At 49.4% G+C, this 14,678-nt stretch overlaps 1 protein-coding gene across 1 annotated transcript in view; it reads left to right on the top strand.

Moving 5' to 3' along the window:
• The window catches only part of LOC149350010 (Kv channel-interacting protein 4-like), a 425,036-nt gene that overhangs the window by 199,552 nt on the left and 210,806 nt on the right, over positions 1 to 14,678 (top strand). The window contains exon 2 of the mRNA XM_089579016.1: positions 11,210 to 11,290. Within this exon, the coding sequence (XP_089435142.1) occupies positions 11,210 to 11,290 (81 nt within the window). The remainder of the gene's footprint in view (positions 1 to 11,209; positions 11,291 to 14,678) is intronic.

Raw genomic sequence — 14,678 nt, 5'->3', positions numbered from 1 at the left:
AAAACCGAGAAAGAGAGGTTATCGAAACTTTAGCAATGATTCGAGAACAAAGAAGGCAACTGTGTAAGAAGTGCAGGTTTTGAAGGGAAGGAAACTCGACTGATCTTATCCTGCTTTTAAAAGTCCAGACGCATTTTTCACATCTCGTTTTGTTGCTTGCTTCTACTATATACTTCGTCGTTATTGGTCTGAATGGAACGTAAGAAACAGTCGCCAGTTTGCACTCTGTGTTAAGTATTTTATGTCCGCTAGTTTTTTTTTTATGTTTTCTAGTTCGCTCAGTCAAAATATGAAGGCTGATATTTCCCCCCTTAAAAATAAGTGCAATGTGAAGAGAGAGGAGGATGTCAATTGTGTCCAGTATTCAGCCCATTTTGACCTAAAGAATGTTCCAACAGGGATCAGCACTTGTGAGAGGGATGCGCTTAAAATGAAGCGATCTGAACACAAAATTTTGTAATACGTCTGTGAATGCCGACATGACAGCATGCAATTAACCACGAATTACGGGTGTCAGAGTGACGTTCTCACGCTACAAAAGCTAATCTGTGGGCCACCATTGTTGCCAAATAGCTCCTTCCGCGTGTTGGGGCCAAAGTGGTCTCTCTTAACCTTTGCCTTGTTCTCAAGGATCGACCGCCAACCAACAGTCGAACTTTCCTAACCGTGCAGTTCCATCTTGCGCAGACGAAGCTGTCTGCAGACAACAGACTCGTGTGTCTTGGCGAAGAGATGAAACTGCCTTCCCCGTAGAGTCTCACACCTGGCACCGATCCGTACTGGCGAAGCTTTCGGAAATTGTCGCTGGCAATGTATTGCGTCCGCGAAAGTGTTACCCAAGCATTTAATCGATCGCCTTAATAGCAATTTATATGCATGGAGCTTCAGCTTTCACGAAGAACCGGAATTAAGCCGGAACGTTTTTTCATTCGCAAGCGCGCATTGTCGCTCTGCACCCATTTCTCTTTCCCCTCTCCCTCCCCTGTCGCAACTTTTCTCGCCTCCGTTTCCTCCTCGCTGCCCCCGTATTTCGCCGCGCAGTCGATAGGTGCGCCGTGCAGCGGTGGCGCTTCGCGGCGCGTGAGACTGGGCCGTCTCGAAGGGATCGCCCGGCAGCCGGGCGTTTGACGGCGAGCAGCTCATTAAAGCACCGGGCGGTTAATGGAGCCCCAGGCGCGCGCTTCTTCGAACCGCGGACGCGCCCGCGCGAGCCCCGCAAGAAAAGCTGCCGGCAGCGGCGTGTCGTTCTGTTTCGCACGCCACCGTGAAGAATATAAATGGCGCATATAGGAGCGGGCGTGCCGGATGAGAGCAGGCTCGCGGCTCGGACACAAGGCGCTATCGTGCCGGCTCTCACACAAGCACACGCAAATACAAACACACACGCTCGCGCACCCTAGCGCTCACCAAACGCACACACGTACGCACACAAGCCCCACACGGGCGTGTCGCTCTTTTTCTTACTCAGTCAACTGGGCGGCAGGAGGCTAGGTCTTGCAGCGCGCTGCCTCTTAAACTGTCGGTTGCAACTTTTGCGCTTGCTTATTTCGCATTCCGCTCAGTTAAAAGGCGCCGTTTATGCTGATGCGGCCCCCTGCTTAGGCAAACGGCCGCTCCTTGGCACGTATGCGCGCTGCTGCTGCCGCTGTTTCCGCTCGCGAGCGTTCCTTTCTTCCGCCCTGCCTTCCATCCTCTCTCGTACGAGCCTTCGAGCGACGTCGAGGCGCAGCTGGCGCGTTTTTATCATTTTCCTTTTTTTTTATACGATGTGTCTGCTGTTACCGGTTGTGCAGAAGCAATTTTTTTTTTCCTGCTTCGTTATTATGAGGGAGCGCGCGTCCTCGACGTCAGCTCGAGATCGAAATGCGGACAGCAGCACGAGACGCTCGGCCCTCCTGTTGTGTTGCGAGGTTTTTAACAACAGGCATAGAAGACCGCTTCCCCTTACTACTTTGTGATTCTCATCCGTGTATGCTCTTGCATATATGCTTTTGCGACTGCTGCCATCCTGGCTCCTCTGAAACAGCTTTCATTGACGTTATTCTTCTTTCAAGGCTTTGAGGAAACATAGTTTGGTGAGGGGCGATCGTTGAAAAAAAAAAAAAAACTATTTACCTTTGTGAAATATTTTAAAAAGGAAGCAATGGCAGTCTGGAGATCCGTACGCTCAAAGCCAAAAAGATCCCTACATGGGCGTAAAATCACTTGTCATATAGCGTATTCCCTGCTGTGAGTTGACCTTACTCTCGCTCAAGGAGGCATCTTCTGAGCGCAAATTGGATATTTATTACTTCCTACAAGAAATTGGAACAGGGTGCGGAGGGAATGTTTTTCATACCCACAAGGAGACTTTAAAGGTATAGCCTCTGGCAAGTGGTTTTACAACCATCTGTGGCTTAATGAGGAAACAAAGGGAGATTGTTTTACTTACCCAGAAAGATGCATTTTTGGGCTGTCTGCTCTCGTTCACCTTTTCTTGAACTTGCTGAGGGAACAAACGCGGGTTAATCACTTCCTAGTCGAAATCAAGAGGAAGAAATGGGATTGGGCAGGGCATGTAATGCGAAGGCAAGATAACCAAGAGCAAGCAAGCATAGCAGGGGGCGGTAGGAAGTTAGGTGGGCGGATGAGACTAAGAAGTTTGGGGGGGTACGGTGGCCACAGCTTGCAAAGGACAGGATTAATAGACATGGGAGAGGCCTTTGCCCTGCAGTGGGCGTAGTCAGGCTGATGATGATGATGATGATGGAAGCCTTTGAGGCAGAGACGAAGTGATACTGTGCAAAAGATTTTATTATAGTGCACGGGGTGCATTGTACAGCAACTGCAGAACACATTACAGTACACGGGTTCGATCCCGGCCGTGGCGGTTGAATTTCGTCGGAGGAGAAATTCTAGAGGCCCGTCTACTGTGCGATGTCAGTGCACGTAAAAGAACCCCAGTTGGCCGAAATTTCTGGAGCCCTTCACTACGGCGCCTCTCATAGCCTCAGTCGCTTTGGGACGTTAAACCCCATAAACCAAACCAAACCAAACCACACTACAGTACACATTAGATCACACTACACTGCATGAGGAGGTCTGGTAATCCATAAAACTGACACCCTGAGGTGAATGTGAAAAGGATCGGGGCGCACTCACCCAACGGCCTTTCACAGGACCAACAGTAGAGCAGGACACGCGACGCGGGTTTTAGCGTAGCTGGCGCTTAAAGGCGCGCACCGGCGCTATACAGAGGGGCGGGAAGGAAGCTGAGCGCCTCGTGAGGCGCTAGTCACGGCCGCTGCAGGTTTGAGTAACAGCGCGAAGACAGGGAGATAGGCTTGAAGGAGCCGCTGCGAACAGGGCCGCGGCCGCGGTGAAGGTAGGTCCAAGCACGGTCACCCGCGAAAACAGCTCAGCGGTGTTGATGCTGCGCGTGGGACGATGTTTGGTTCCCAAGAGAGAGGGCGACACGGCTGGCGCGAGTCGGGAAGAAGACCAGGATGACAGGTGGCGCCGCCCGCCGGCAGGAAGGCAACGCGCTCGTTGGGAGAAACGCGGACCGCCGTGGTGTGCACCCCACGACAGTTCGAACGAGACTCTGCCTTGCGGCACCACTCTTGAAGGCATGATTACAAACGGCGCACAACTCCCATCGAATCACAGACCTTACCATTAAGCAAATCGCGCTGTTAGTGCATTCCGAGCGGCGGCATTCCGCCAGCTTCGCAGGCAATACGCGCAAAGCGGTTGCTGTGGAACCTACCAACAACGGCCCCTTCACGTTGTATACCGAATTTCGCACAAGAACGTGACTATACCGGTTTCATTATAACCTCTGCACGGCAAACACATCGCACTTCACATCGCCTCAGCAAAACGCAGAGTCGAAACTGCCGTGCAAACGGCTGCGCCCACCGGCACGAGCAAGCGTATTGACCCAAATGTGATATGGAGACAGAAGCGGCCGCACCTCCGCGCGCCGTACGGCAAGTGGTTTTTGGCAAAGTAGTGGCGGCTATTGACAAAATTAACTTGCACAGCGTATTTGAGGTTCATAGCTTATCTAAGCCGTTGGTGTGAACTGCCAGACGCTACGCGTGCAATCGAAGTCAGGACAAGGTGAAAGACAAACCATAACTTGATAATTGCAAACAACCAATGATATACCGACACAAATGCACGTAACTGGTGGTTTGCGCTCAGAAAATGAAGTGGCCTGCCTCCTGCAAAGAGGGGCTCCAGCTGTCACAAACATGCCTTAAGTCGAACGAGAACAACAGTCAAGTCCGAGCTGCTGATTAGCGAGACCTTCAAGCGATCCTTGGGGTAGTGTCCCCATCAGGTTGAGATCAATGCTTTCCCATTTTTTCTGCGGCTATCAGGTTGGTAATAAACAACGAAAATAACATTTCCTTCGACTGTCTGCATATTTTTATTGGTCGTTGTTTGTTTCGATTGCTGATGGTGGGAGAAGAGGAAGCATTCGGTTCAAACGGATATTCGAATTAATTTTCAAAACTCATTCGTTTGTTATTCTAACGTAATATAATATTGAATATTTCCGCTGACAGCCGATTATTGACATTACACAACAATTCCCTTCGTTGCGAATTCCGTTAGAAAATAAATACACCCATACTGAACCGGATCCCATCATGCGTAACTTCGAAGCGGACCCTAACCTCCGAAAGGCAGGTTTTTACTAACATGGCGAAAAAAAAATATGGTTCAGGATAGGAAAAAAATCGAGTCAAGTTACACAAGTGGTCCCTCAATTGGCAATCGGTATGCGATCAGTAGACGAACCGCTTTTGTTTTCCAGCGACGGAATAAACGTCCATGGAATGGAAATTGAAACGGTATGTGTCCCTTTGCAACCACCATTTCGGTAGATTCGTGTTTAGTGTGTACGATTTCCTTGTTCACAATGAAAGCGAAGAAGATAAGAGTGCGCACTCTTGCAACAGCGCCGATTACCCAGGAAGCGAAATGTAGCCTTTGTCAATAGTACAGAGCCTAAGGGATTTGTTCCTAAGCTTGTAGCGGAGCTCTGGTAGCATCCATGGTAATTCCAAGATTTGGAGGCGCGTGTGCTAGGTTCTCTCATACCTCAAAGAGATTTTCAACTCGGCCGATGTGTAATAATCCCCATAGTAAAGCCCAGGAAGAAACCCCTAGCGCTGTTTACTTTTTACAAAGGGCACCCCTGCAAGGGTATTTGAAGACAAACTGGTGAAGTTGCACCTGTTGCTTCGCACAAGCCAAGAACCGACTAGTTCACGCGAAAGATCCGTAAAGAAAGACCACGATATCCTTGTATTTGCTCCAAGATACCATGCTGTGACTGCGATACTTCATATATTCAGCAATGTATGAACTAAAACGAAAACTGAGGCAGCAGCACCAAAAATGAATGGTCAAGGAGCACACGGTACCCGATACCTTGGCTGATAAAAAAAAGGAAAAAGAAACACTGGTCGCAACATGGATTAAGTATTGGGTGCTACCGTCAACACGGAAAAATTGCTGTCGTACTGCCTTTTATGTCTAGTGTCGCCCTTATGCGCTGTGAAATTTGCCCTGCTAGTAACCCAATAAGCGCTACTGCTTAACTGAAGAACACTTAAGGTAACATGACACTTTTGGCACATAAAACCCGCCGTTGTAGTATCAGTTACGAACGCGTAAGCACCCATATCTGCAATGGCACAAGCTGCAAATAACAGCGAAATTGTTCCCATGGAAGCGCGAATATTCTAACCTAGCAGTGTTTGCTAGCGCTGACAGCCGTAAAAATGGCTATTCAGATCGCGTCTTCCAGTTGTCAGATGCGAGGCAAATTGTCAGAAATACCGCAAAAAACTTGCTATACATACAGTGTCCACCTTATTTCTGCAATTTGGTGTGGGTATGGTAGCATAAGTTGCCCACACATCGCGTCCGACGTTTCTTTTTACTCGTGTGTTTTGCGCACACACAACTGCATATATTATCTTCCTGTTGCAAAACTACCTGGCGCCCTGCTCATTTGTTTGCCCCGTTGACACCCAAAACTCATTTCGAAATTTTCAGCTCCACGAACACCGGCTCGCTCGAGCAGCCGAGCACGCGATCGTGGCTGCAGCTTCGACAACTTGCAAAGCGCAGATTGCGAAGACCCTTATTGCGGGGCCAACCAATATGGGCGAGCTCTTCGGGGGCCGGGAGCTGGCGGCCATCCGAACCGCGTGTCCACGCCGCGATTAGGCAGAAACTTGCCCCTCCCTTCCGTCCTCTACTGTGCTTCGGCGCTAGCTAGCGCGCTCGAGGGGGGACCGGGTGGGGGGGGGGGGGGGGGGGGGGGGGGGACGCCGCTGCGTGGCCTTCAAAACTGCCGAGTCGGCGGTGCGCGTCAGCGTTCCGGAGTGCGTGGACTAATTGCGAGCCCGCTTAATTATGCCCGGCAGATATGGCCGTATTATTGTGTCCGGGCTCCGATGAATGCCGGTGGGCGGCGTGGGTCGGATTCGGTCGACTGGGACGCGCGCCGGCTGCCGCAAGCCTCGCCAGGGCGCTATCCCCCCTCCCGCACTACTCGCGTTCAACTCCAGCTGCCAGCTCCCCCCAAGCTATGAGATCTCTAAGACGTCCGTTACTTGGTTTGACCATGCCTGAAATTGAGCAGTTTATACAGCTCTGGCCGCTTCTGCGCAACTAGGAATGGTTTCACACCTCCCCCCCCCCCCCCCCCTTCTCTTCCCGGCTTTTAATCGTCCTCAACGGTATAAGGCAGTGTATCGAATCCCTTTCCAACGGCGGAGGCCTTCTGGACGCCTTATGTCTGGTCGCGCTGCGGCCAGGTCCGCTGCTAGTGTTGCTTCTGTTCTTTGTAGCATACCCCAACGCCTGTTATTTGGTTCTGAAAAGACGGGCTCTCCGACGACATCCAGTATTCAAGTCCGTCTGTTCTCTCTTTTATAGCGACTAGTACGAAAAACGAAAAGCCCCTGATGCGTTCGTTAAAAGCGAAACGCTCAGAAGCAGGGCTCGGCGAAGCGCTGCCAGCAGTGAATGAACGCCACTAGAAAAAAAAATCCCTTCGCGTCATGCAGGAAACACGAATAAAGACGTCATGAATCGACACGGCTGTGAAGGTGCGAAGACTAAGGCAGAATAACTCTAAATAAAATAAAGAATAAAGGGGCTCAGAAACACCTTCTGAGGAAAGTACATAAACTCGCTCAATCACGATATTTTCTGGTCAAACCCGCAATCGGTGCGATAGTTGGCGAATCCTTAACGGCGAGTACTTTCTGTGACTCCTTACCGGCACGGCGCGCCATTTGAAACATCAAATGACCGGCAAAATTGGATTCCGATATACTGCGAAACTTTCCTATACTTTTCCGCAGGATTTCGAAGGGTATAATATGTACATGTATGTTAGATTTAGCCAATAATTCTTACTATCCGGATTCGATATACATGGGTTCGACTACACAACAAAACCTATAGGTGACCCATAAGAACCGGATTACGCATGCTCATTTTCTGCAATGGGTTCGACACAGTTGCTTCGCTTGGAGGGTGCCCATTTAAAGCTGATTGGAATGCCGTTGCGACGATCCCTGTCAGAGAACAAACAACGGTGAAGAGAACGAACTATCAATAAAGAAAACGTGGCCTTGACTACTATGACACACGTCAAGCTGCGTGCATTTATTGTTTGTACGTGGTACCAATGCTTCTATTCAGATGCTGCTTTCATTATTCTCGTTAATATTACTGCTCGACGAAATGCGTTTGAAAGAGGCCACGTAAACGTTGAAGTCTCGTGCTATTGATTTTCATTCATGAAGCTATCGGCACAATACAGTACAAGCGCTGCAACAAACTTGCAAAATAAGACTAAACGGCTCCTTCAACAAGCAGCTCCCACTAAACATTTTCGCGATCGTGACGTAATCAGCATCGATTTCAAGCTCCAGGCGAGCTTCCAGAAGTATTTATTTAATAAACGGAGGCACATGCTCTCGTTGGGCGCCCATCGTTCGTCTCACTAGCATCTTGCAGTGCTGTGCTGGCTGCAGACAGTGAAGAGGAGCGATAAAACGCGCATCTCTCTGCAGTGTCCCCCCCCCCCCCCCCCCCTCCCCTCACATGTATTGCACGCATCGCGAACGCTTGAACACGACGGCGGAATTTCCTTGCCGCAGATACGGGCCCAGAGACAAGAGAGTTCACAGCGCTGTCTCCTCCTTGCTCGCATAAGCAAGACTCAGCCACGGTTTGGAGCAGAAAGTCACGTTCGCTTGCCTAATTGGCTGGCGGGACCCGTCGCTTTACCGGCAGTGCGCGAAGATTTTGAGACGTATACCACTCAAGATGTAGAGTATGGCGAACTGAAGTCATCACAAAGCGTGAGCGGCGACTGAGGTAGACTGAGGCGCACGGCTGCGCTGCCTGCCGGCGACTTCCGACTACACTGTGTGCATGTGGAGGTAGTATGGGCGTTGTGGAGTAAGACACATGCTGACCACGACTAAGCCGAGAGCCCTAAGCCCTCTGTAACAGACCGGTGGACGAAATCGCTTTTGTTTTCGCCATGGCTGTGGAATTTCCTCGCACATTCTCTTGCGAATGAGCCGCCGCGGTCGTACCCTGCGCGGCGGCTGTCAGCATGCTTTGAGGTCCTTACGCTCCGCGATACGGCACTGCGGCTAGCGCTGATTTCGTCTCTTTGCTACGCGATGAGGAGTTGGCTTATTTTCCGGCCGGCTGTGTCACGCGATATTGTCGAAACAAAAGTACGGAGGGCGTATCTCTTGCTGATTCCATATATCTAAAATTTTAGTGCTAGCATTGTGGTGTAGCATGAATCACTATGTGCCCAAAATACTCACTGCGCTTTGATATTCGCCACTAGTTTGTCCATATTTCTTTTTTGTTGCTATGTCATTTGTACTGCTATTGTTTTACATATGCCAGTACGAAATCCTCATGCATATTTCTACGCGCTACTGCTACTACTGCGCTACTGTCGCTGTTGATGGTGACGCCTAGGAGGATCTGAGGAAAAGAAACAGATTAAGGAGGGAAAAGAAAGGCAAAGAGGTTAACCAGAACTTTTTGGTTTTAGCAATGGTTAACGGAAAGAGGTTCTTTCCTTCTGAGGGGAAAAGAATTCGCGGATACGTGCGGAACTGGCTCTATTCATTGAAACGGCATTTTCTGCGCGAATCGACTAGAGTCTTAGCGGTGGGAAAATGACTTCACTGCATTCATTATTCATTCAGGCCCGTTAGAAATACAACAATCCATAGCTGCTGCGTGACTTTCTGAGGCCAGTCCGAGTGCTCATTGTTTCCGGCCCTTTCCTGACCGTCAAAGGAGGACCACGCAGTTCGTATGAAAAGCGGCAGCCATTCCGTTTAAACGAACCGTGGTTCTGTGGAGCGCTGACGGCGCACTGCGATTCCAAAGCTCAACAAAAGAAGTAGGAAAAGAAAATGATGGTGCATTTAAAAACGAGAACCGAGGGACCAGAGAGGGGGGGGGGGGGGGGGGGGGCGCAGTATCTGTGAAGACCGGCGAGGCTCTCCCGTCCCGCGCTATTCTTTCCGGAGCGATGCGAGGCGTGAGACACTCGGGCGCTGCTTCCTTTCGAACGGCCGAATTACCACCGCGGCGAAAAACCGTTCTCAAACCGGCGAGAAAGTGCCCGCCGCGCCTCTCGTCGTTGGTTTGTCCGGTCCCGCAGACTGGGCGACGCCTGGTGAGTTGAGAAGCCACTGCGCAGCTTTTTTATCGTCAGCCCTGTTCGGTCATCAGGGGAGAAAAGAAGTCGCCGATTTGATCGTTTCTCGTGCACAGTCGCCGATCGGGCGACTGCGCACGACCGGCGGCTGGTAAGCGTTTTTTGATGGAATCTGCGATGGAGATAACGGCGGCTAATGCGGCTAAACAGAATGTCGGACGGAGAAGCGCGTTTCCTGGGCGCGTCTTCCCCATTGTGTGTACGCGTCTTCCCTCACACCTGTGCGCACTATTCGTCACGAGCGGGATGGATGTCAGTAAAGGAGAATTCAGCTGGAACAACACATCAGTGCTGCGTCGGCACGGTCTTTACCGAAACGTGCAGTCTGTGCGCGGAGAGTAACGCTCCATAAAAATGAAAGGAGTGAATGGTGGCGGAAACGTTTTCGTCACACATAGCGCGAAATACCATTTACGAACTTCGGCATTGTTTGCTCGCTTTTGTTGAGTGCAAAAGGCCTACGTGTTGCTGTAGCCAATATTTCTTACGTGCTCTTTGAAGACTGTCTTCGTCATTGCCCATGGCAAGTGGTTCTTGAAGCGCAACATGCGTAAATACTAATATCTATTAATCGGAGAAATATAAATTAAGCGCTATCGATGTCAATGTATAAACCTCTTTTTTTCGACGTGTCTTAGAACTGCCTACCTAAAAGTTACTTATAACAGCTGTAGTGCTCGGCCTATTAAAGGAATCATGGGCACTGCTGACAATCTTTGCTAATAAACGCAATGGATGCATCTGGAAAAAGAAAATCTTTGCATGGATTACCGCGAACCACTTTTATTCGAATGATAGCCCTGAATTTGAGCCTGCAAGATTAGAATGCGATCACAGGCATTGTGTTCGTAAAGTGTTCAAGCCGAGTACGTCCTCGGCCAAAGTCCTCGGGCCGCATGGTTTCCTTTTGAGCCGTGCATGTAGCTGAGCCTTTGCGGCATTCCTAAACGCCAAAAGGCCTGAAAAGGTGAGATTGAGGGCTCTCGTCACTCTGCAAAGATTTAGAGCTTCAGAGCTGCCATCAGCTCCACTCCAAACGGCTCAAAAGCGAACCATGTGGCGCGAAGACTTTTGATCAGGAGTATATGTTCCTAAAACACGCAAAAGCAGACTTGTCTGACGGTTACTCGAACCTGAAACCCCTAAGCCTGACTAGGACCTGCTGTTTCTTCTTTGTTTTTCTCACATGCGATATTTAATCAGTCGTTCTGTTTATTATCAGCAGAACTATTCTGTTATGGCACTCTCTTGATGTTTCCTGCTCAAGAACAGAATGACAGTTATCATGTATAAGCGCATTGCATATGCATGACAACGAAGTAACGACAGCGGTCTGAAAGTTTTGGGCTTACATCATTAGCACATTAAGCACGCATTTTCTTCGATCTTTTACCTCATGAACTTTTTTTTCCTTTTTTTCTTCCGCAGGTGCGGGAAACAAAGGGTCCGACAACGATGACGTGGACGAGGAGACGGAAGTTAAAAATTTCAAGTATTGGGCAAACAAAAGTAAGTAATCGCAATCCTCTACTTCACGGTTGTTTTTTTAATAGCATACGCCTTAATGCTACCGCGTAATTGTGCACAATGTAGCCTGAATGACAACCAACAAGCCGAAATCTGCAAGCCTATGCTGGTCAGTGGAGCACATTTAAATGCCCCACATAAGTCCCCAGCGCCACGCCATTAACCCAACTTCATGTTTTTTATGACCCTCAGGTAACGTTGCCAACTATTAAAAGAGCAGCATAATCTGCACATCGCCAAGCACGGTGCCATAAACGACCGCGCAGTGAAGACTACGTGATATATGCGCAATGTAGCCCAGCATGCAGGCTTTTGTGCCACCGCCAGTCTTTGGGAGAAAGATGGACGTCGGGTCCAAGGTGCAAAGCAGATACGCAAAGAAGAAGAGCCCTCAGTCGACCGAAAGTGTGTGCTATACGCGTCATTATTTATCCGCGAAGAACCCTGTTTTCCCCCGCCGCCTTGAATAAAGAAAACATCAGTCACAATCAATCACTGAGATTGCGCTGGTTCCACTACCAAGCCCGAATATAGTTTTTTTTAACTTCAACGGCGGCCTTTCCCATTGCGACTTTACGAACACCCAGTTCACTTTCGAACCTCGTTTTTGGTATATGTGATGAAAAAAATAATAGATGCGTGAAAGTTTTTGGTCGGTAAAAATAGAGGGCAGGTTTTTGTTTAGGCAAAGAAAAGGGCGCGGCAAGAAATTGGCATGCACATCCTTCCTCCGTTTTTCTTCCAGCTTCTCAGTTCTTTTTTTTTTTATGTCTTTGTGCAGCTGAAAAATAAACTGATGTCGAGACTAAGAAAAGAAATAAGGAATTCGGGCAGCAGATAGGAATGTTTATCACTGCTGTCCACGAAGAGAGATGAGAATTAATTTGTTTGCCTACTCGAGTAAATGTCGCCCACATTTTTCGAAGGCTTGCTGCAGAGGTCAACAAAGTTATACCGGCTACAGTATCTTTGTCGAAAATGTTGTCGTTGTCAAGCGTTCTCAAGTTCGACAGCACAGCTTGCGCGAAAAATGCAGATAGTGAAACAAGCATGATATAGTAAAGTGTACTATGTCTATGGGCCATACTGCTGCCGCTACTGGTCTGTCTGAAATTTACTTTTCCACGCACTGCGGCAGGTTTGGTCCCTACACTGGGCTTGTGGCTGAAAAGTTCCGCGTTTGCGAAATCACTGTCGATATTCCGGAATATTGCCGTCTTGAGACACTTAATATTCGCAGGAAAAGCGCCTACACTGGCATGCGCTCGAAATATTCATGGTGGCTAAAGATTTGGCAGTGGCAGTATTCAGGCTTTGTTGCACTGGCTCCGATTAGAGCACAGGTGTACTTATCTAGTTTGTGAATTTAAGCGCTGCATTTTACGTTTAATTGCTCGACTCAATGGCCACAGCTAACACTGAATGGCATTGCTTAATTTGTGACGGCCTCATACCTTCTTGCGTAGGCAACTCAGAATGCTTTCTTTGTAGGTCTTGTGAATCAAATCAGCCTGCTCACAAATTAAAGTGCAGCTGTCACAGTACATTGTTTATATCGCCAGTAGTAATTTGTACAAAAAAAAGCAACAGATTCGACACGTGTAACCGAGAGAACGCTCGTAGGTTCCACGAAGCCGTCTGTCGCAGCGAACAAACAGGCTCCACTCAAAGGACAACACGAGCAAGCGATGATTTCAAGCAGCCTTCTTGCCTCGAGTCCGCGAGGCGCTTTTAACGCCCGACTCCCTCCGCACCGCCCACTGTTTGCTCGCAGGCTCGGGGATTTAGCTGCTAGGGCCGGGGGTGTTCAAACAGCCGCTGCTACCGGCTGCGCGCGCTTGCAAAAGCTTGGTGAAGCCCGTGGAGTTCCCAATCAATAATTCAATCAATCCCGACGTCGGCTGCCACGGCGTGTACAGGATGCGGCAATCGACGCCGCTTCCAACTTGTCAGAGCCCGGTGCCTGCGCCAAGCGAATGGGCCGCCGAGAGTCTGGCGGATAAAAAGGAACCCCGCGCTCTCGGCCGCGGCGCTCTTATCGGCCGGCACTTAGCGCGGGCGGCGAAGGCCGCGATCGTTGGATGTTCTGGGTCGTAGCGCTCCGCGGCAATCGGAGAGGTGTTCTTCCTTCTCTGCGCGGCTGCCGCTATCTCTCTCCTCTCTCGACGGCAAAACGCCCCGTACACTCATTACCGTTGGCTTGATTTTGGGGCCGAGTCGGAGCGCAAATAGGTCTGGTCTGCGGTGTGCGGTCATCACCTGTCGCGGAGTGCCGTGGAGAAAGATATTCGGAGGACCTTTCTCTCCTTTTTACGCACAACGTTGCGTCCTCGCCGGCTCTCGTCTCGCTTCGGGCGGACTTGGCTGCTCTTCTGGGCGGCATTCGTTTCCTCCTTCTCTGTTCTTTCCGTACTTCGTTTTCTGCCGCCTTTGTGCTGCCACGCCCACAGACAATGACCGCCGGCGCAGCTCCAGCGCCACTTCCGCGCCGTTTTTACGGATGGTTTGACGCCGTCGTTTCTTCCGAGATGTCTGAGAGCGACCATTTTCTTCGCCCCTCTTTACGGCGGCTGTTCTGCTCCGTCTGCTGAGGAAAAAGTCGAGAGGGGGAGGGGCGCTATTTTACGATTCTTTTGTTTATTGTTCATCCTTCGTCGTTTGTTTCCTCTTGTGCTTCCCATTCTCCCACTACCATCGCTTTTTGTTATCGACCGTTTTATGAACAAGCCAGAAGGGCGGGCATTGTATCCCGACGCATGGAGTTTGATGGTCTCCGATGCTGCGTACTTCTAGAAAAGGCCTGGCTCTGAGATCCGGAGCGCAGCTAGGAAGGAAAACGGTTGTCAGTAGGTCGCTTTTTTCTGCTCTTTTTTTTTTTCATGTTGTATATCCGGTGGGCGCTCTTGTGCGGTTCAGTGGTTTGGCGTCCCGCACTACGAGATAAAAAAATGCCCGTGGAAAGATTATTCTGCCCTAGTGCGCCGCTACATGTATCAGGTCCACAAGCATTGTAATGAAGCGGGCATTTTCTTTATTATTATTCTTACTACCTTATGACACCTGTAATCGAAATGTATGCCAGTCAATGTTACGAATATTAATTGGGAGGGCCAGAACATTTACAATAAAAATTTTCCGGTTTGTCTGAGCAGTTTGGTTTGATTTTCCGCGCATCCAAAGCAGATTGAAGCAATTTTTTTGTTTAATTGTTTAATTTGCGGAAAACTTAAAGTGACATCAGTGCTGAGAGGCTTACCGGTAAAATTAAAGACCATTAAGATGGCCATTCCAAGTATCAAAGAATGATATTGAACTGTTCAAAAGAGAAACATGCCATACGCAGTTCTAGCACAAATTCAATGTTACTATA

The sequence above is a fragment of the Amblyomma mixtum genome, chromosome 3 (genome assembly GCF_055824585.1).
Source record: "Amblyomma mixtum isolate Tamu chromosome 3, ASM5582458v1, whole genome shotgun sequence".
Lineage (NCBI taxonomy): Eukaryota > Metazoa > Arthropoda > Arachnida > Ixodida > Ixodidae > Amblyomma > Amblyomma mixtum.
This window is presented reverse-complemented; position numbering and strand designations above follow the sequence as displayed.